Below are 21,290 nucleotides of genomic sequence, written 5' to 3' on the forward strand. Positions count from 1 at the left end.
TAGCTCACTTAATAAAGCTTGAGCTTTGCTTTTCTGGGGCTTTTGTAGTAGACGTAGTTAGAATGTGATGTGTGTTGCCTGCCTTTCAGGTGCCCCTGCCCCACACCCTTCCCCTCCCTAGGAGGGAGACTCTACAACAGAGCTCCAGCCTAACTCCAGTTTCTCCCGCTACCGTCGACCTCACCCTCAAGGTATGTACCACATCCCTCTAAGGGTTGTTTTCTTGCATGCAGGGGAAAAAGTTAATGGAGAACTTGCTGGTGAACCTTTTTTTAGAGCCTTCCTTTGTTTCCTCTGCTGAACTGCTTTTGCATATAAACGGATGGCTGAAACTCAAGACTCTATCAAAGGATGCATTTAAATTATAAATCTCTAACCCCGTTTTGCATTAACACTTGGCATCTCAACCAATCTTGGCTCCCACTGCCCTGAAAAAAAAGATTCTAGAGTTTTAGCATTGTACCATAGTGTTCATGACAAACCATCAGAATCTGACTGAGGTTTTTTGAGAGTTTAGCTTAAAGTAAGGTACACGGTTTGGTATTAAAGGCTGTAAGGAGTTGCTTGGTAAGCCGAGCTTGATTTCTTCTTAGCTGTAAGATTTTGGTGCAGTGATAACGTGGTTTTGAGTTGGATGGCTAAAGTTCTGAATAATGAAATGTAGGTGGTGTGTTGGTGTGTACGAAGGGCAGGTTTGATCAGCTAGTCAGAATGTGTTTTGTTGTGTTATAAATGTTCTGTTGTTTTCTGCTCTCCAGTGTAGAGCAGGTGTGTAGAATATTTTGAATGGTGTTTTCCCATTTTGTTGGATTTTGGACTGTGTGCATTGTATAACTCACTAACATAGAGTTGGGCTCTAGCTTTGCTGCTGTATCTTTAGAAGTTTTTGGGTTTTGGTTTTTTTTTGGTGTCCTAGATCTGGTTTGTGATTGTGACTGAACCAGTGGAAATATTGTTGCTGCTTCCAGTATTAAGGAAGAGTGATGTTTGAACTTAGTTTCTCTAAATTTTTAAAAGAAGAAATGAAACTAGGGATTGGATGCAGAACTAACACTATGGAGAAACTTGCTTGTCAATCCCAGTGAGACTTGCGTCTCGCTGGCATGGTTTGACAGCTGCTTGCTTGTGTTCTCTACAGATGATAGTTATTAATGATCTCTTGTTGAATCTTTGCTTTTCTTTTGTTAACACTTTATTTCCTGAAAAAAAATGTAACATCACTTTAAAACAATAGACCAACAAAAATGGGGAGAGGGTTGGAGAGGGGCAAGTGATTTAACAAAAATCTGGTTTTCTATTGCATTCTTTTGTCATAAATTACCATAATCTGACTTTCTGGCGCCTGAAAGCATTTTTCTAAAATAGCAGTTTCTAACTGTTTAGCAGCTGGATATCTGATTCACGTGTAATACAGGTAGGAATGTTACTATAGCATGATGCTGCAAAGACATGTGATACTGCTCAGTTGTAGAGCAAACTGCAGTGTTTGTGTCATTCATCCTGTGATTTCTTTTTCTGCTGTTCTGCTGTTGGTGACTTGATTGCTTCTCAGTGGATGATAGATCTTGGATGTGTGCCAGCAAAATATGTCGAAGATCCATATTTTGAGGCTACCTAGAAGAACACTGACCAAAATCTGAATGGAAAGGCATTTGGAAGCAGTTTTGTCTCTAATTTCTCTATTCCAGCCACTGGAGCTCTACCTCCTTTTTGCAAATGCTGAAGGCAACAAGCTTGTTTTGAAGCACGCGCTGAGACTATCACTTTCACGACAGGCCTTCTGGTCTAGACAGAGCAGAGCTGCTCTTTGTCATCCTCTTCAGTATAATCCTTGCTTCTTTTAAAAGGTACTTTTGGAGCAGCAGAGAGGAAAGCATTTCCTTCCTTCCCTTAAAAGAACAAAACCTCCAGGCTCTGCCTCCATAAAGGAATAACCCTTACATCTTCTCTTTCCTCCGTCCCCTATCACAGAAAGCTGTCTGAGGAAACTCGGCAGGAGAACTCAGTCACGATTGCTCCCACTATTTGGCATCGTTCTCTCAGGGTGTAGGTATAAGGTGCTCATATGGGAAGGCTTGTTGAGATTTCTTGTTTCCTTGGAGTAACTTTGCTAAAGACACCTTTACTAAGGCAGACATCATCTTAAGGACTTAGCTGTTAGAGCTATTGGTAGGTAAGGAGCTGAGCAAAAAGAAGTCAAAGCAATCTTAACTGAGCTGCCTGGCCCTCTTCCAATGTTCCACGGTTCCATCTAAAATTCCTGTGTAGGCATCTGGTCCAGAATCTGACACCTTTCAGTGAAATTACAGCACTTTCCCCAGCCTCACTTCATTTTGAGCCTCTTACTCCTTCATATCTGGTCTGTAGATGGTGCTACATAGGCGCTCCTAGAGTACCAGTCTGTTTTGCATCTTTTTTCTGGCTTAAGAAGTTAGAGATTGTTAAGGAGCTCTCTAAAAGTAAAGCTGTTAGAAAACTCAGGACTCTGTTATAAGCCCTTTATTGCAAATTGGTAGGGGTGTGGGATGATCTAGGATCTTGGCAGTGGTTAGGTTTGGAAGACAAAACGCATTATGTAGACTCTAGCTTTTGCTATCAATAGTTTCTCCAGGACATCGTGGAATTCATTGAACGAAGCTTCTACACCTTTTCTATTCAGACATTCACAGGTGGTTCTTTCTCTTAATACCAGTGCAGTACAAGACTGTTACCCTGTCTTACCAGAGCCTGTGGTGTTCGGAAAGGAGCCTCTAGTCTTACCTGTACTCCACCTTAAGCAAAATCCTTTCCAGCAGATTAATAACAAATTTTGACGTTTGCCCTGTCTGCAAGAATCGGAACCAATTTGGAGGAAAATGTTGTGGAGGGGAAACTGAGAATGATTGCTGGGGAAGATGGTCTCAAAAAGGAAAATAGGTGACTCCAAATGATTTAATGTGTAACAAAGTTTGCCTCCTCCCCCTTTACTCTCTTGAGGGATACAGAACTCCACTTTCAATGTGGGTGTGTATTGATCACCTGTTACCCACTTCTTTGGATTTTGCTTTGCTTTTTTATCACTTCTGAAGCATCTAGACAAATAACCTAAGTCATGTGTGGTCTGTCTAGACTGTACCTAATTCATGTAAAACAGGGTAGGTTGAAAGTATGACTTTCAGAGACTTCAAGTCCCAGTTAGGGGGCTCTATTGATCCAGGCAGTGAGGTCAGATTTCTTGGTGAATATGTATTTGCCCCTTCACGTATATCATTAAAGACAACACCTGGCCTTGAGAAGCTTGCAGTCTGCCAGGTGAGCAATTTCAGCCTATGGCATCCAGCTCTGCTAGCAAAATCTTTGTTTGAACTGAGGCCAGCTGAAGGCTGAAGAGAAGTCCATGGACTGTGTTTTAGCCTTTAAATTAGTGAGTGTAGTCTGAGCATTAATAGTTACTTTTCAGTAGTCCCTCAAAAGTGTCTCAGTTCAAAGATTTGGCATTGTGTGTCTAATGTAGCAATAATTAGATTGGTATTGGGTGCAGTAAAACAATAGTTCTTTCCACTTTTGGTGGAAGAGAATTGTGTATAAAATATTTAAATTAAAGTTTCATCTTCCTTGCTGTGCAAGACTTATAATTATTATAGAAATAGAGGAGCATGAAGCATTTTTAGCATTAATGTAAAGCAGTGTGCACAAGCTGTATCAGCTCGTGATTGAACAGCATTTGCTTTGGAGATCTAAACTTGACTACTCTAATGTTTACTGAAGCATGCATTAGATATTTTTGATGGTCACTCAGAGTGGATGATTTACCAAGAAAGCAAGGGGCTGTTTCATTTAAATGGCCCAGATAACTTGTAAGTAAAGGACTTAGTGGAAATATTTAGAGGGTTTTTTACCTTTCTTTTGCTCGCTGTGTCTTTTGCTCTTCATGTCAAACAAAACCAAGCCAAATTAGTGTGAGTGAATTCTCTTTTGAGCATTGAATGTTAAAATGATGAACTGTGCACGTGTGCAGTTGGAACAGATAAGAAGCTCCAACTTAAGGCTGTATGCTTTTTGCATGAACAGAGTTGCACGATTACGGTGACTTTTAAAAAAGAGGCTCGCATGAAGCCTGAATTGCCTTTTGAACTAAAAAGAACTGTTGAAAGAGGAAGACTGTTTGACTAGTTGAAGCTTCCTAATAGATGAGGAAATTTTGTTTTCTTTTAAATAGATGGAGTCTGCACGCAAAGCATGGGAGAATTCCCCAAACATGGGGGAGAAGAGTTCACCAGTGACCTCAGCAGCATCTCCCATTGCTGGTGGCAGTGGCAGTAGCAGCAGCAGCAGCAACACTGGGCCAAGCAGTGGTACTTACAGCTCTTTCTCTAGTGCATCAATGCCTCCTATTCCTGTGGCCTCGGTTACACCAACAACTTCTCTATCAGGTACTGGGTGTCAAGATTGTAGTAGCCTATTGTATTGTTCCTTGGTTATGTTTTTCAAGAGATTAGATTCCCTTTGGAGTTATGTTTAATACAAAGCTAAGAGAAGTTTTATGCTAGTATGAAATGTCAGATCTGAACAGCAGCTTCCCGAATACTTTTTAATTAACAAGGAGGTACTTCACCTGTTTCACTTCAGTCGGCTGAAAAGAATATTAAGAAGACACCTCTCTGCCTATGCTACTTATATGGACTTGAAAGAGGAAGTAAACTTCTCCTGTTGGCTGCCTTATTGATTTTGTTTTGTTCAGCTGAATGAAAGCAAGCAGGTAGATTTTGGAGCAGATGGTAGTTCTGATATCCAGCTAGTTGCAGTCTTACTTTCATTTGTGCTTTTGCTTTTGGAGTCAAAGCTTCAACAGTTTATACCAAGAACCCCTCACACTTGGCAGAGTAAATGTCCAGCTGCTCTTCAGAAACAGTGCTGGTTTCCACCTTGGTTCTTTCCAGCAAACAAAAGATGCTATCTCTGATTAAATCTTCACACCGTGGAATAATAGAATGTATGCCCAAATCTCAGCTGAAGTGCTTGAAAGACCTTTCTTTGGAGCCTGGCTCTCAACCATGAGAGGCACAACCACTCTACATTGCAATATTTTGTTGCATAACTAACCAAGATGTCTACTTCAATATTTTTATATGCTCCTGTACTTGAGAAGGGAGATGTATTATGGTTGCAGTGCTTCCTATAGTGAACTTAACAGAATGGTCCTCCCTGTCCATCTTATGTTGATGGAAACAGCTGGATTAGGTTTCAGTGTTCTTAACTGGTTGTGGCTGTGTTTGTATAGCTGTCCCAAAACTTTGACCACTGAAAGATGAGGCTTTGAAATATCTTTAGCTGTTTTGTGATGTATGACTTGCTTCCCTCCTTCTAGGAGCTGGAACATACACAACCTCTTCACTGAGTACGAAGACTGCAAGCACCTCAGACCCTCCAAATATATGTAAAGTGAAACCACAGCAGTTGCAGACAAGCAGCCTAGCTTCTGCCAGTCACTTTTCCCAGCTGAGCTGCATGCCATCCCTCATTGCCCAGCAACAGCAAAGTCCCCAGGTCTATGTGTCTCAGTCTGCAGCAGGTAATAGTGTTTGTGGCTGAGAAGCCACGTGTCTGCTTTTTTTGAGTTCTGAAGCTGGAGAGTTGAATTCAGTTCTGGTTTTATCTGCAGTAAAGACAGAATGATGGAGAGCATTCTGTAAGCAAATATTCACTTAATTGTGTTTTACTCTAAATATGCAAGTTTCTATCAGTAAGTATAAAGATAATGCTGTGCTGTTATTTTGTTGAGGGAAGTAAGTCTGAATCTCTTGATGTACCATTTTTCTGTTGCAGAATTGTAAATCGCTATTTAAGACCAAAAATGACTTAGTCTTGACTTCTTTCTTAAAGTGCTACAATAGTTTAGAATCATGGCATTTTTCTTTAAAGAAAACCCTATGTATGGTTAACCTAAATTACATGACAGTATGGCATGTTCTTCCCCTTCCTTCACTCAAACGCCTATTTTGGCCAGAATCTGTTGCTCATCCCCCAAGAATTGCATGGGACTGAACATGCATATGCAAGACTAATAGATTCTGGGGGTGAATTGGAAAAGATACCAAAGCTGGTTAGGCACCCAGCTCTTCAGTTCTGTTTCTTCTCCCAGTCTGTCTGGAAGCTGTCACACTGGGAAGTACTGACAGTGACTGCATCTCTAACTCTTGATGAAAACCTTTCTAGCAGAGAGATGTTTGGAATCAGGTACTAATTGTATGCTCTTCCTGAGGTACTGCAGCTCAAATCCCAGCATTTTACATGGATACAAGTCACCTATTCAATACCCAACATGCACGTTTGGCACCACCTTCTCTGGCCCAACAGCAAGGCTTTCAACCAGGGCTTTCTCAGGTATTTGGGGATTTCTTTTTTCTTTTTTTTTTTTTCCCCCCCCTCCCTGTCCATACTGCCTTTAAAGCCTAGCTAATGGGGGCAGGGGAGAGTGGTACTAAAGACTCTGCAAAAATGAGGTCATGCCTGCCCTTGCCGTTTCATTCTGGTGCATGCAGGTGGTGTTTGATCTCTACTGTTCCTGAGAATGAAAGTATTTGTCATGAAAGTTGAGAGAATAAGCTTTCACTCACAGACTTTATATACAAGTAAATATTCAGAGGAGGTGTTTATGTGGCTGTGTTAGTGCAGGCTTATTCAACTTTTGTAGTACAAAATTATATGCAATCTTATGCAGTTGTTTTGTACGCAAATCTAAATGATTCATTCAGTTTCTGCTGGTTTTTTGCAAGGAAAAGTGTAAAATTCAACTAGGAAGTAATTTTCTGAATGGGAACAATACCAGCTCTGCATGCAGCCTTGGGATTTGACATTCTTTCTTTACTTTTTATAATATTGCACAAATCCTGGCACACATTTAACTGTAGCTTTTCTATGTGACTTTTGTCCTTGGATATTTAATGGTTTCTTTTTCATGCAGCCTGCTTCAGTTCAGCAGATCCCCATTCCCATCTATGCACCTCTACAAGGACAGCATCAAGCTCAGCTGAGTTTAGGAGCAGCACCAGCTGTTTCACAAGCCCAAGAGTTGTTCAACTCCTCCTTACAACCTTATAGGTAGGTAGTGTATGCAAATTTATTTTGGTTTTTTGAGTGGCAGAATTTATATAACTTGCTTCCCTGCAGACTTGTGTTCTGTGCTCAATAGCTGCCTCGTTTTCCTGTCTTGCCAAAAATCTCTTTCGTCTGTTTGGCTGAGAACTCTTATGCGGATTGTCTAGCTAGTCTGCATGTGCAGATGTAGTTGTGAAATTGTGGGTTCAAAATTATGCATGATGTTTGTATCTTTAGGAAACCAGGCTAAAAAGCTGAAAACATCAGTCTTTCATACTAAGAGAACAGAAAAAGAGGAGTCTGTCCCTTTAATTCAGTAATTTGTGTTTGTTATTTTCTAATCAAACCAACATTGGAGTCTTGAAACAACTTGAAACACTTTGAAATCCTAGTTTGAACCCCCTAGGTGTTAGAAACTTAATTTCAGATGCCTAGGGGATAGCAGGGTATGTTCTAGAATAAATGTTTTCTGTTTGCTACAAAAGATAATAAGATGACCAGTATCTCTCAAATGGCATTCATAGCCAGAGAAATTTCCACTGTAAGCCTTTCCAAAGCTTCCTTGCAGTTCCTGTCAAAACCGATTCACAGTGGTATAATTCTGACAAATTTTGTTAGTTTCACCTTGAGAAAGTTTCTTTGGAAATTTAATTACAGGGTTTTGCATGTGCTGTAGAAAAACCTGCTTGTTGCAATGTAGAAGGCTGAAGCCACAGAAGGTTTAATTGACTACATGTGTATTCTGACTTTGTGCTTGGCTGACTGTGTTGGACCAAATATTGCTTGTCCTGCCACAGCTGACAAAAGTTGTTGCAAACAGTTGGCTAGTTGCAGAAACGCAATCAGTCTGGCATGCAGTCCAGATTAAATAACGTGCTTCTGGCTGATCTGGTCACGCACAAACCCAGTATTAATGGAGTTTTGGGTTGTGCTATTTATAAGAGTATGAATACTTTTCCCGCATCTTTAAAGGTACAGAGCAGGATAAGCTTTGAAATGTATAGGTTACTGGTTTAAAAAAAAAAAAAAGGCTTGTGAAAATGGTTTTTTTGCTACATTGAAGACAGTCCTCTGCATACATTCCTGGAAAAGTTTCTCCAGTGCTCAGAGTGCAACTGTAAGAACGCTTTGCAGTTAAGGAAGGGTACAGAACAAAGCTAACCCAGGTGTTTTCTCAGGCAAGCACATGGCCGCTATGCTAACAAATTAACAGGACCAGTGCTGTGCTGGTACATATTGACCAAGTGATAAAGTGAAAAGTGTTTTTACATCAAAAACACTCTCCTCTGAGCTGAACAGCTTTGAGAAGGGGCATTTATTTAGAAACTCTGATTCTTCAGTCTGAAGGTGGCTATTCAGCCGGCTCTTAATGGAAATGTTTGGATAAATACTTCTGATGGACTAAAACAACCTGTCTGAGGTTCTTTGCTGTACTGTCTTTGGTCTTTGTTTTCTAAACAAACTGCAACTTGCCCATGCTGGTGACAAGGGAATTGAATATCTAGTTAAAATTAAAGGCTGTGGTGTCTGTGTGTGTTGCTATTTTGAAGCCAAAACATTCATTTGGAAGCTACAGTTGTCAGCATCCAGTGATTTATCCTGTAAATATTAAAAGTTCGACTATGGAGATCTGTGAAGTCAAGAGAACAAAGCAGTTTACTTTATGACTAATTGGAACTACTCACATGTGGTGCTTTCCCACCATCCTGCCTTATAGCACAGGAACTGAGAACTGGTAGCTTCTGTATGTTACAGTTAAGTTATGCAAAAACTATTTTGGCATGCACATCTAAATAGCTACGTGTACTTTTAAGATTTAAATAAAAATCCTAGTTGTATTTTTCCTGTGGCCTTTAGTAGCATCTATTATTTTGTTGTGTGCAGAGTAAATAGAAAAATCTACCTTTCTCAGGTCAAAATCTGTTCAACAGAGCTAAGCATTCTAATTCCCTTTAAAGAATATAACCTGTGTTCTTAATTTTTGGTGGCTCATTGTTGAGCTCTCTCTGCATTTTTGTGTATAATGCTCCAATCTCTTGCAGATCCCAGCAAGCTTTTATGCAAAGTGGTTTGTCTCAGCCATCACCAGTAGTTCTGTCTGGTACAGCTTTACACAACTTTCCAGCAGTACAACACCAGGAGCTTGCTAAGGCACAGTCAAGCCTAGCATTTCAACAGACTTCTAATACACAACCTATTCCTATCTTATATGAACATCAACTTAGTCAAGCTTCAGGACTGGGAGGCTCTCAGCTTATTGATACACACATTCTCCAGGTAGGAAATGCTCCAAAATGCAAACCTTTTGCAATAGTTTGATACAGATAATGCAATAATAAATCAAGTATTGCTCAGCTTGGGATAAGCCCACCTCTGTGATAATTACATGATAGTCAAGGTGGCAGGAAACTTAAGACACTTGGAAGAGAACGTTCTTTTAATTTCACAAAGATACATTTAGTGTAATCTCTGAATTGAGGATTGTTTCACAAACTACAGGGCTCCTTGCTCTTCTATCATGAATTGGAGCTTCAGGTTTAATTTCTGTTATGGTAGGTGATAAAGGGCTATTCTACCACTTGCAAATGAGAGCTTTATCACAAGCTGAAACCTTCAGGTTGTCAGCTTCCTGTGCTGTGGTTTCTGCTCTACTGGTTGAAATACAGAATGATGTGCCATGCTGTCTCATAACTGCTCTCCTAAGTATTCTTAATGTAATGGTGTCTCTCACTCTTCCTAGGCCAGAGCTACGCTCACTCAGGCTTCAAATCTGTACTCTGGGCAAGTTCAACAGCCTGGCCAGAGCAATTTCTACAACACTGCACAGTCTCCCAGTGCTCTCCAGCAGGTAAACTATGGCATGGTAAATTTCCTAAATTGTATTCTTCTTAAAATTATGTTTTGTTGATGTTTTTTGTGGGGTCGGGGTGGAGGTGGGGGCTGAGACTATCTTTAATTCTTCCAAAATGCAAGAATTGAAAAGTGATACCAAAGAAGAGCTACTGCAGCAGCACTGAAAAACTTAATTGCTGAGAAGTTGAATGGCCTACAAGTGAATGTTGATCATTTGTCTCTGGCATCCTTCTCTTAAATAGTTCATTTTCCAGTGACAGGCAAAGATTTAGTTGGCACAGTGATGTTGCTAATTGATTGAGGTATGTGCTGCCTTTATGAGGGTAGGGATCAGTTACTGTTGGTGGAGAGAGAGACAGACAAACTCCAGGTGCTTAGTGCAGCCTAATTGTTAACACCAATTGAGATGAAACCTCAGAGCTGCTACGTATGTCAACAATATCAAAATATGTAGAAAACAAATGAGAAGCCAGCAGATAAATGATCATACAGGCAAACAGGACAGCCAAGTTAGTAACTAGTAACCTACAAACCAGGAGATGTGTAAAATAACACCAGTGATTTTAAGTTTCTTGAATTCTTTTGTGAAAGAACTGTTAATTTGCTGTATGCAAGCATTCTGTCATATGTACAGGATGCTGTCTAGTGGTTTCCATCTTCTGGTTCAAATTTTTTATTTAAGTGGCTTTAAAAAAAAAAAGCTTATGATGGACTGGCTTATTATAATAGCCTACTTCATACACCTGAAAAGTTGCCAAGACAGAAATCTAGAAGAGTCTCAAAAAATTGGATCTCATCTGTTGGAAATCTAGCATAAAGTTTTAAGGACCTTTTAGAAGAGTTAGTGCTTTTAATGTGTTCAAGCTTGGCTGTTTCTGTACTTTTAATCTTATCCTTCAGAGGAGAACCCTAGTAAGTCCTTCACATCTGGAGAATATCATATCATTCTTCTAGTCACACTCAGAATATAATTTTGCAGGTTGGGGATTGATGGTCAGGCTAGGAAATGCAGTAACTCCTGCCAGTCAGGTCACTGCTGTGGTATTTTCATGGTTATCACTACCGTTCTGTGGTGTTTTCAGCCCACAGCACTCCCTGTAAATGCAAGCAAGGGACAGGCCGTGGTTTGTTGGGTTTTGTTTTGTTTGCTTTATTTTTAAGCTTGGACTGCTGGCTGTTGGGACTCCTGGAAAGTAAAATCTAATTTTCATCCCAGTTTCTTTACAATTACTAAAATTATTTGACATAAATAAATAACCCCATCCACCCCCCCCAACTGGCTATTTCATTCTACTTTTATTTCTGAGTTGAATTAAATTTACTTCTTCATACAATGAAATTCACGTTGAATGATGTTGGAGTTGGGAGCTAACATGCAACTTTGCTTCTGAAAAGCAGAGACCCAAATGCCGTTAGAACTGATTATAAAGACAGGCTGAAGGATAATTCACTTATTTGCTTACAGCTCTGTGGGTAAATGTCTGAACTCATTAAGCAGTTTACCTTGAATATAGCTGAAATCGTAGAGCTAGTAAAGAAAGTTAAATCATGGCCCTTGTGTATATGTTACTGGTGATTTTGTACTTTTTTCCAGGTGACAGTACCTTTGCCAGGATCACAAATTTCTTTGCCCAACTTTGGATCCACAGCACAGCCACTTATTGCCCTACCCCAGTCTTTACAACCACCACTACAGCACACGCCACCGCAAGCGCAGGCTCAAAATCTAAGCAGACCTGCACAAGTAACCCAGCCTTTCAGAGGATTAATCCCAGCAGGAACTCAACACAGCATGATCGCTGCAACTGGAAAGGTAACAATATTGGTAGACCTACAGTACAAAAATTAATACAAAGCACAGCTGTATGCTGTTTTATAGAACCAGCACAGCAATCTATGTTGACTGTTGCATCTAAAAATCGGCCTTGACTTTAAAAGGTAGGGAGGGGAAGATAGAAAAGCCAGTCAAGGTTAGTTCCTTTGCAACTGGGTCTGTGCATTTTGTAAAGGTTTAGCTGAGTTTATGTAGCTAACTTGATAATAGTCCATTTGCACCGTAGGAATACCTACTTTCATAATGACTTCATGGACTACTAGGGTATTTCATGTAGAAGCCATGTAGAAAATAGTACAGAGACATTGTCAGAGCAGCAGGCAAACAACATTACACTGTCAGGGCTGGTTTCTGATGCTGGTCATGCTTGTGTTTATCACTTTGTTTCTATTCTCATACTGGAGCAAGTTGTATAGGATCAAGTCTTTCCAGTGCAACAAACTGGAGGTTTAGGGACTTCCATGGACTCTGTTTCAGCTGTGACCTTAAACCAGAATTAAACTCTACTAATGTTGCTGGGGGTCTGCTTTTCTGAATAGCACAGCAAGGTGCGTATTGAGAACATAGCATTGTATGCAAGGCAGGACCCTTGATGTGTTTAAAAAGGAAAGGGGGGGAAAAAAATGGGGGGGGCTGGTCTTGCAGCTGAAGAAAACTCTCCTTGAGTGACAGCTCCAGTAAGGAGATAACACTGAAATAGTGCAAGAAACTTGAATGCCTAGGAGAGAATTCTTTCCTCTCCTTTATCTGGAGATGCTGTGGTAATTGCTGATGAGGGGATGTGTGGAGCTGGCTTCCAATCACAAGGTCTCTTGTCTTAGATGGAATCACAGATTTACAGGCACCTGGGATTTTCGGATAGTGTGCAGCACAACGCAGTTGCAGCATACTTTCAGGTGAGCAGTGGGTGGTAACACTGGACATGAACACAGCTAAGCTTTCTGTCAGATACAGCAGGGTCTTTCCCCAGTGCAGGGAGTAATCTAGCTCTGGAGCTGCACCTGAAATCCTTACAGCTTATAGCCTAGATTTTAGGGTGCTTTTGAGAATAAAATGGTCCTGCTGTCCCAATGGTTTACAGCTGTGATCAGAAAAATCTCTCTCAGGCATTAATTCCATATCTTGGGCAGTAATGGCAGCCGGAATTCCAGATCACCTAGGTAAAGTTGTCATCCGGTCACCCACCACAGTATATGGTGATTTTTGTACCTTGCAGTTTTCTAGCTTCATAGGATCTGGCCAAACCTTTTCATCTTTTATAATTTTCATTAACCCATCTTCCAAGCAGCAGTGTGTTTCATGCTACAGTTGTCATTGGAAAACAAACACTCATTTCAACAAGAAATGACGAGGAACTGCAGTGGGATGGTGGCCTTAAGTGACTTTCCTGCCCTGTGTTAAGGGTTCCATCATGTTCCTACTAAAGAAAGTCAACTTAAAACAGCCACTCACTTTTAACTGATTTATTGTTGCCGTTATGCTTCATGGCTGTGTGTGGAAAGATACTGTTCCAGAGAGTAATTTATTCTGTTGAGTGTATCTGCAAAATAACATGCAAGACTGATTGCTCCAGTCTGAGTCTGGAGACTTTTTGCATGAATGACAGCTCCATTTTTGCTCTGCTTTTGTTTTTTTTATAAAACTGGATTATTTTATGGCACTCTTCACTTCAGCATTCTTCAGGATTAGCTCTAAATATTTTCATGTGGTACCTGAGATGGGGAAGGAAATTTCAACCCTGAAACATTTTTTTAGGGACAAATATGTGAAATGAGTCACAAATCCCCTTTCACTATGCAGGAACATCAACTTAGCCAGTACCATTGCTGGAAGTGCCAAATAGTGCAGAAAATTGTACACAGAGGTGCTTGTGGTGCTGGGGTTGTCCTAATTATAAGAAGCCATTTTGCAGTCTGGCTTTCACCTCCACTTAAGTGACCTATTTTCATTGAGAAAAATGTGAGGTAAGCTGAGGGTTACTTAGTAAATGTAGTTTTTCTTTGAATTAGAAATAATATGTCAGTTGCTGTGTTTTTCAGATATCAGAAATGGACCTGAAGGCCTTTGGAGGTGGGATTGATGTTAAACCTGGAACACCACCAGTTACTGGTAGAAGTACTACTCCAACTTCCAGTCCCTTCCGGTAAATCTCTCTTAAACTCAAAATTCCTTGAAATCAAAGCTAGAAAATGTACTTAGTCATGCATGAGCAGCCAATTCTGAAAGGTATGAGGTGAGGGGCTTCTAATATAACATACAATGCTTTATCTTAGCTTAAAAGCAGCATTCCTGTAGGTCATGAGATCAGCTATAGTTGGCCAGAAGTACATAGCTCTGAAATAAAACATTAAATTTTTTTCTTTTTTTTTAATTAAACGAAACTAAACAAGTCGTGTAAAGTGACCTGGGATTGTACCAGGAAAGCACAGAAGTGGCAGGGAAGATGTTCTTTGGGATAAAACTCTAATAAGACAGTTTATCTTAATTGCAGTGCTCAAATTAAAAACACTTAAAGGCTTACCACAGTTGTGGCAACAATTCTCTTAGAGAACTAAGAGTCATTGCAAGATCTGTAAGTGTCTCACAAGTGAAATTAGTAAGCTGTTTGCAGGTTTGCTTGGTTAATTGACTGAATTAACAGAATATTGCTCATATGCAGATGCACTTCATGGTAAACCTGTTGGGCTGTTTGTGGATGAAGTTATTAGCGGACTGAAGGAACTTGAAAATAGAACTTTGCTACAAGATAGTTTTGTTCTTGAAAGCTGCACTCCCATGCATAGTAACTGTATTTGGTGGCTTTCGCTGTAGCAGACTGACAGTGTTCAGGCTTTTCTAGTAAAGTAGAAATGAGAGTTTGAACACAGTGCTGTGTCATGCGTCCAGTACTTCATGTAAGAAAAAAGCGAAGGGATGAGGAAGAAGAAACTTGAATTTGCAAGCTAGTCAGCATTTAGACGATTGACTGAATGGTATATATCTTCGAGATTCTACAGAAGATGTCTCTTCTAGTGACCAAAGCAGCGCTTATCATAAGCTTTTGCTCTTAAGTGCAGAGGTACTGGGAAGATCGACAAAAGCATAATAGAGTTCAAGAGTTCAAAGTGAAAACTAAACAGAGACTTCTTTAAGCTTACAAAATGTTGGTGTGTATTGAGTTTAGCTGGCTTCCTTGCCACTGGTGCCCCACTGCTCATTTTATGTTAAGTAAGTGTATCGCTCACACACTCTGCATGAGAACTCTCTGCAAAGTTCTCCATTTCCTAAAGAAGGCTGTTCACACTTTTCTCTTTCTCTGATGGTTGTTTGGTGTCCTTCCCCCAAATAATCTTTCAGGCTTCATTTAATTCATGGTGATTCAACACCTCTTAAAAGTTTTAATGGAGGGTCATGTTCTTAGCCAAATAAAACCGGGAGAGCATTTTCTGTGAATTCTTGAAATCTGTTCAAGTGCATTTTGAAACATGTGACGACAGGTCAGAGTGGAAGCAGCTGCACATGGCAGCTTCTGCTGCACATGCTTAATGTCTGTTGTGACAAGCTCTGAACTTGACATGATAGAGCAAACAGTGTAAAGGGGTAGGACCGAACATAAAATAGCAGGGATGGGAAGGGGAATACACTTTTAGCATTAGTATTTGTGTTACGAATACTTTTGGGAAAGGTCTCTTTCATATGGACTTTACCCTGGAATCTTTCCGTATCCTAAATATTTCTGATTATGGTTTCTCTTTGTATTCTTAAGTTCTGAGTTTGCTTGCATTTGAAACTAATGGTAGATACAGAAGAATATCTGATACCAACTTCTCTAAGAGGTTATTTTTTTTCCCCCTCCAATGCTGAATTTCTAGTTAAGTTGTAACTAAAGGCACAAACATCCTCTGAATGAGAGCAGTGTGATTCTAACTGGTGTTCTTTTCTTCAGGGCCAGTTCTACAAGTCCTAACAATCAGTCCAATAAAATGAACAGCATTGTCTACCAGAAGCAGTTTCAGTCAGCAGCTGCTGCTGTGAGAATGACACAGCCATTTCCTGCACAGTTTGCACCACAGGTAGGTGACTGGTGGCTTCCTACAAACGAATCTGTTTTGCTATATGACCTGGTGACTCTAACTCAGCTGTGTTTCCTCAGGCTTTATCATGGGGAGGTACAAAATGGAATTCTTAAAATGAAATGGTGTGAGAAAACTGATTTCAAGATCAAAGCCAAAAAAAAAAACCCTCTCTGATCTTGCTAACTAGTAGTACAGATTTTGTGGTGTGTTTTAATTGTGAGAGTTCTGTGCACACTGAGGAATTTAATACAAGTTGTGAATGATGTAGAACAGACGGTTGTTCTGATGGCTTCCCCATGCAGCTGTAAAGCACCTCATCCTGCAAAACCAGATCATTTGGTTGGGGAAGGGGAGAAGCTTTGAGTTTCAGAAGGGTCCCAATGCATATTTTAAATGTTTAAAGACAAAGGAGATTTGCAGTTGTTTGTCTGAGATGCAGCTCTGGAGTATTGATGGAGCAGTTCAGGTTGGAAAGGATCTCTGGAGGTCATACAGTCCACACAAAGCAGAGCTGATGGCAAAGGGTTTGATTTGCTTCCGGCATTCTGGGGAGCACAGCCTACAAGGGTGGTGCATCCCTATTACAGGTGACTGCAGCCAGGCTGCTAGGGAAATGTAGCCTCTGTAAAAATGCAGGATATTTCTGTCTGTCTTTCAGCATTTGGACTGCAGGACTTGAGATTTGATTTTTGGATTGCCACTAGCAGAAACTGCCTAGCCTTTCCAGGGCTGCCTTTCACTAGTGACTCCTCCACTGCCTTGCATGGGTCTTTCTCCCTTATTACATGCTGGTTTTGAGTTCTTGATACTACTTTCAGGTGCAGCAGCACTACAGGGCTGGTTTTTTTCCTGGAGTTCAGGCGTGGCCTCTCTTAAAATAAAAGCCTATTTTCTTGATATCGGTTTGACAGCAGAGCAGCAACTTTTTCCCCTTTAAGATAATGCCAACGTGCAATCTAGTTGGCAATTTTCTAATTGCGAAATGTCTTTTTGTTGTTTTTCCCCCACTTAGATCCTCTCTCAGCCTAACCTGCTCCCTCCATTGGTAAGAGCCCCATATACTAACACCTTCCCAGCGCCTGTTCAGAGGCTGCCAATAGTACTGCATAGTCAGATGCCGTCTCAGATGACCACAGGCCTTATGAGCCACCCTCATTTACCGCGTGTGGCCAGAGGTCTTTGTGGATCAGTATCTGGAGCCAGAGGCAATCAGGCCCAGGCTGCGATGAAGGCTGAACGAGACATGAAGGTTAGTATTTGAACAGCAGTGCTGTTAACACCAGTTCAGTCTTGACAGCTTGTAGGGCAGGAATGTATCTGCAAATCATGTCTTAATTAAAATGCCTCTGGACCCAAAGCCGGTAGCCGGGCCTTTAACAGCTGAACACAGACCTTCTCTAAGCCCTGGTTTTTTTTAATAAGAACTTGAGACTAAAAAATTCATAAGGAGCTTCCTTTCTCAAGTGGTGTTGTCGTCAGCAGTTGTGAAGCTGCCGCTGCTGTCAAAAGGCAATCTGACAACTATGTTTCAAGAGCCTAGCTTTTTTGAATGAGTGATGAAGCCCTACAAACCTGGCTGTTAGCTATCATTTCGCATCTGCCTCCCCAGCTCTGAGCAGCAGTATGAACCTTCCTATACCAGCCAGCCTCGTTCTTTGGTGACTCTGGAGATTCATTTCCCAGTGGTTTGAAATGCCTGTGATTAATTCTCTGTGGTAGAATGCAGTAACATGGTATACTCCACAGAAGAGACGGCTGCATTTCAGTAGCAGGTGATGAGAGTCATCTAACTTGTTAAAGTCACTTTGGGACCCTTCAGGTTGAGGCAAACTCTTCTTACCAAGGCAGGACTGCAATATGGGACATCTGTGTAGGGACACCATTGTATGCTTAGCCTGTTTTCTGTCGAGTAAGTTGCTTGTATGAATAGGTGGTACTGAGGAGCTCCTTCTTCTACCATCACTTGCCATAACTCGTGTTGAGGTGTAAAAGCAAAAGAGTTTTACCTGCTTATGTCTGGTTGTAGGAGAATTGATTACCCCTTAAATTCTAGGTATTTGGTCCATTTAGTTTTCTACCACCAGTTTATGCTAGCTGTAGACTTACCAGGTGATGCTTAGTATATTGTCTTGAGTCTGTATTATGAATTGAATCTAGCCAGTCATAGCAAATACTAATATGCAGTCCTGTTTTTCTGAATCTCCCTGCAAACACTGTTCAGAAGTGAGTGAGTTATTCTGTCACGCTTGGTTACTTGTGATCAAGTCATCCAGCCTTCTAGCCTTAACCTCAGGGGATGGCTGAAATCTATGCAAAAGATTTCAGGTGTCCATCTGGCTCCAGTAAAATCAGACTGTTGCTGCAGTCCTGCACACCAGAGTTCACAGGTTTGTTTTCTATTCTGTTGCTGGTTGAGTTACTTGGAGCAACTACACAGTATTAAAGCCAAGACCTCTTGTTCGAGGCTTTTGCTGTTTTGTGCCCCCCCTGCTGTGTTGTGTCCCCCCCCTCCCCCAGCCCCATTTTCTGTAAAAAAGCATAAAAAACTTAGAGAGGTACATGGGGGCTTAGTGTCTGTATTGTAGTTGGGGTTCCTTGTATTAAGATATGCATTTTTAATTTTAAAAAAGGTGTTTGACTGCATTGGGCTTAATTGTGCAGCTTCCAAAAGACTGAATTCTTAGTGCAACTCCTGCTTTGCCTGGGTCTGGGCAGGAGAGCCAAGTGCTTGGTCTGAAGAATCTGGTCTCCACAGTGCTGCGCTGACAAATTAAAGGTCCAGCGTAAAACTGTAACTGAAACACGTAGTCACAAAGGCTGAATTTTGCAGGTGCAAGTCAAGGTTACTGGTAGGATTCAGAGGAGGGATTTGAAGGAAGCCAGGCAGTAGCTTGTACTTCCTGGAATGAGTGCCCACTTTGAGTGGGAAGCAGATAAGGCCTCAGCTTACATATAACACAACCTTGAACCAGGTTCGCTTGCACCCCCATTGCAGACTCTGAAGGTCTGTGTCCAGAACAACAGGGGGAAAAAATGTGGGTGCTCAGACTAGATTCTGCTGCTGTCTTACAGCCCCTGCGCTCAAGAAGTCCAGACCACGCAGCAGGAGAAATGACAGCTGGCATGGCCCTCGGCGCCAGCAGCGCCTGCGTAGCTGAGGTAGTGTCAGAGCACGGGCAGCGTGCAGACACACACGCCTTCTGGTCATGTCTGACTTTTACTGAGGTGTGAAGCTCCAGTTTGAGCCTACTGTAGGCAGTGTTTATACTTTTTTAAGCTCTGCAATAATAGTGGCATAAAAAGATGTTAGATAATGCTTCAAACTGTTGACCTTGATATCCTCTATTCTGGGGTGAGGAGTAGGAAGAGCAAGGGAAGCCTAGGCATGACATTAAGCTACTACTGAGAAGCCAAGCCACCCAGATGTGGTGACATCTGGAAAGCAACTGGATGGACACTGCCTTTCTGAGAAAGCCTGGCCGCTGTGGTCAGTCCTTCCTCTTTCATTTAGGAATTACTTTTGTGAAGTCACTTCTATTCCTATGCCCTCTCTTCAGTAAACATATTTTCTCCCTTTCTTAAGGCAAAGCAGAGAGCAGAGGTACTTCAGTCCACCCAGAGGTTCTTTTCTGAGCAGCAGCAGCAGAGCAAACCCATAGGAGGCAAAGCGCAGAAAGTGGACGAGAACGGGAGCAAACCTGCCGAGGCAATTGCTGACTCTTCAGGAGTCTGCCAGGACAAAACCGAGGAAAAGCCTACCCCTGCGCCTGCTGCGGCAACAAAACCTGTTAGAACTGGACCAATCAAACCTCAGGCAATCAAAACCGAAGAAACAAAATCTTAGAGGCTGTGTTTCCATGGAGGTGGGGGAAGAGGGGAGGGCAGGTGAGATGACAGCAGCATGAATTTGTAGCCCAAAGGACAACAGTCTTCTCTCCCTGCAGGGCTCTGAACAGTGTAAAGGGACATAGAAGCTATCAGCAGTTATGGATGCAAACTGCTGTGTATCCAATGGAGCTTCTAGGCTCTTTGGGCTTGTATCTTCTCTAACAGCATGAAGGCTGCTTTTGGTGTGTGCACGTTCTACACGTGTGCACGTGTTTTGGCTTACACACCTGTATGCTTCCCAGAGTGAAAAAAATTGAGAACTAGCATCAGCAGGGAAGAAGGTGGTCGGGAAGGCATGTTCCTAGCTGACAGATGAATACTCTTATTTTCTTCAGGCTCTGATCTTCAGCTGCTATTTATCTTTTTATAAACCCATGAGTATGAGAACATGCAGATCTGAAGATGGTGCTGGGCCAAGTAATGTGTGTTAAGTTTTTAGTGACTTAAGCAGCTTCTATCTTGTAATAAACAGAGGGATTCGTATAGCTGGCAAAATTGCCTTTGCCATGTGACACCTAACCTAACGTAATGCAGAGTAACGCTGGTGGTGTCGAACTTCCCTCTGAAGGCAGTGCTTTGCTGGCTGCTGCTTTTTGGATGACAATATACTGTATTTAGATCACCGTATGAAAATGCTACTTGGCCACCTGTGTTCTCTTACACCTGCTCCCCCCCTCAGTCGTTCACCTCTGGAGTTAAAAGGTTCATTGCACCAATAGTCAAATTTGTTCTGTTCACCTCTGTCCAGCTATCTTTATATGATGCGAGTGATCTTTAAACGGTTTCCAGCTTATGTCTGTATACAGCAATGAGCACTTAGAACTGTGCCACGAGAATAAAAGAAACCTTATCGGATTAAAGAGAGTTTTATCTAAAAGGTGCATTCTTTATATCAGAGCTGCGTCGCACCACCTCCTTGCCCACAGTGTGCTGGAAAGTAGAATCAAGTCAAATAAATGCCTTTTTAATTGTATCCTCTAGTATTATAGCTGTAGGACAGTACTGTATGATACTTCTGTGAATGTAAGATATCCTGTACCTGCTTATGATATGTAGTAGTGACTGTGCTATACTGGAGCTGTTTTTAATAATGTTATTCTAGAGGTTTTTTCCCAGACAATGATTGAAAAAGCTAATAAAAAGCACCAGGTACCACATCAGTAGCAGAATTTGCTGGTTTTTTTCTGGGATTTTTTTTCTTACTTTTTTTGGAAGGAAGAGTGAGTTGAAAGTCTAATGTGTATAATTTTGTTCAAATGACTGCAGAAGCTGGAAAGGCTGTTGCTGCTATTGATGCCTAGTGAATTGCTATTGGTTATCTTTTTATATAAATATATATATAATTTGAATTTTTGGAAACTTTAGCTGTGATGTCAACTTTGGAAAAAAGTATCCCACTTGTAGTGTGAGTTGGCATTGTACAGAAATTAACAGCCATATTGGTCTAGAAATGTTAAACTTAATTTTTTTTTCCATTTGTACAGGGGTAACGCACTGTATTAAATATGTACGGTCTTATTTACATGGGTTTGATTACAGAAACTAATAAAGTATTCTCTAAATAAAGTATCCGGGTAATCTCA

The 21,290-nt window shown here is 41.2% G+C and overlaps 1 protein-coding gene across 16 annotated transcripts in view; it reads left to right on the forward strand.

The window, feature by feature from the left end:
* PRRC2C (proline rich coiled-coil 2C) overlaps positions 1-20,862 on the forward strand; it is a 76,406-nt gene extending 55,544 nt beyond the window's left edge. For 6 of the 16 annotated variants that reach the window (XM_075508025.1, XM_075508035.1, XM_075508033.1 and 3 more), the window contains 12 exons: positions 90-191; positions 4,199-4,412; positions 5,348-5,551; positions 6,242-6,363; positions 6,944-7,080; positions 9,120-9,354; positions 9,818-9,940; positions 11,525-11,743; positions 12,586-12,660; positions 13,804-13,907; positions 15,690-15,816; positions 19,403-20,862. In XM_075508025.1, the coding sequence (XP_075364140.1) occupies positions 90-191; positions 4,199-4,412; positions 5,348-5,551; positions 6,242-6,363; positions 6,944-7,080; positions 9,120-9,354; positions 9,818-9,940; positions 11,525-11,743; positions 12,586-12,660; positions 13,804-13,907; positions 15,690-15,816; positions 19,403-19,663 (1,923 nt within the window). In that variant the 3' untranslated portion in view covers positions 19,664-20,862. Of the gene's footprint in view, positions 1-89; positions 192-4,198; positions 4,413-5,347; positions 5,552-6,241; positions 6,364-6,943; positions 7,081-9,119; positions 9,355-9,817; positions 9,941-11,524; positions 11,744-12,585; positions 12,661-13,803; positions 13,908-15,689; positions 15,817-16,831; positions 17,069-19,402 lie in introns of all 16 variants that reach the window. The other 10 variants (XM_075508036.1, XM_075508041.1, XM_075508037.1 and 7 more) reach the window with 8 other exon arrangements.
* Positions 20,863-21,290: the final 428 nt, after the last annotated feature.

Source organism: Mycteria americana, chromosome 7 (assembly GCF_035582795.1).
Source record: "Mycteria americana isolate JAX WOST 10 ecotype Jacksonville Zoo and Gardens chromosome 7, USCA_MyAme_1.0, whole genome shotgun sequence".
In the NCBI taxonomy this organism is placed as follows: domain Eukaryota; kingdom Metazoa; phylum Chordata; class Aves; order Ciconiiformes; family Ciconiidae; genus Mycteria; species Mycteria americana.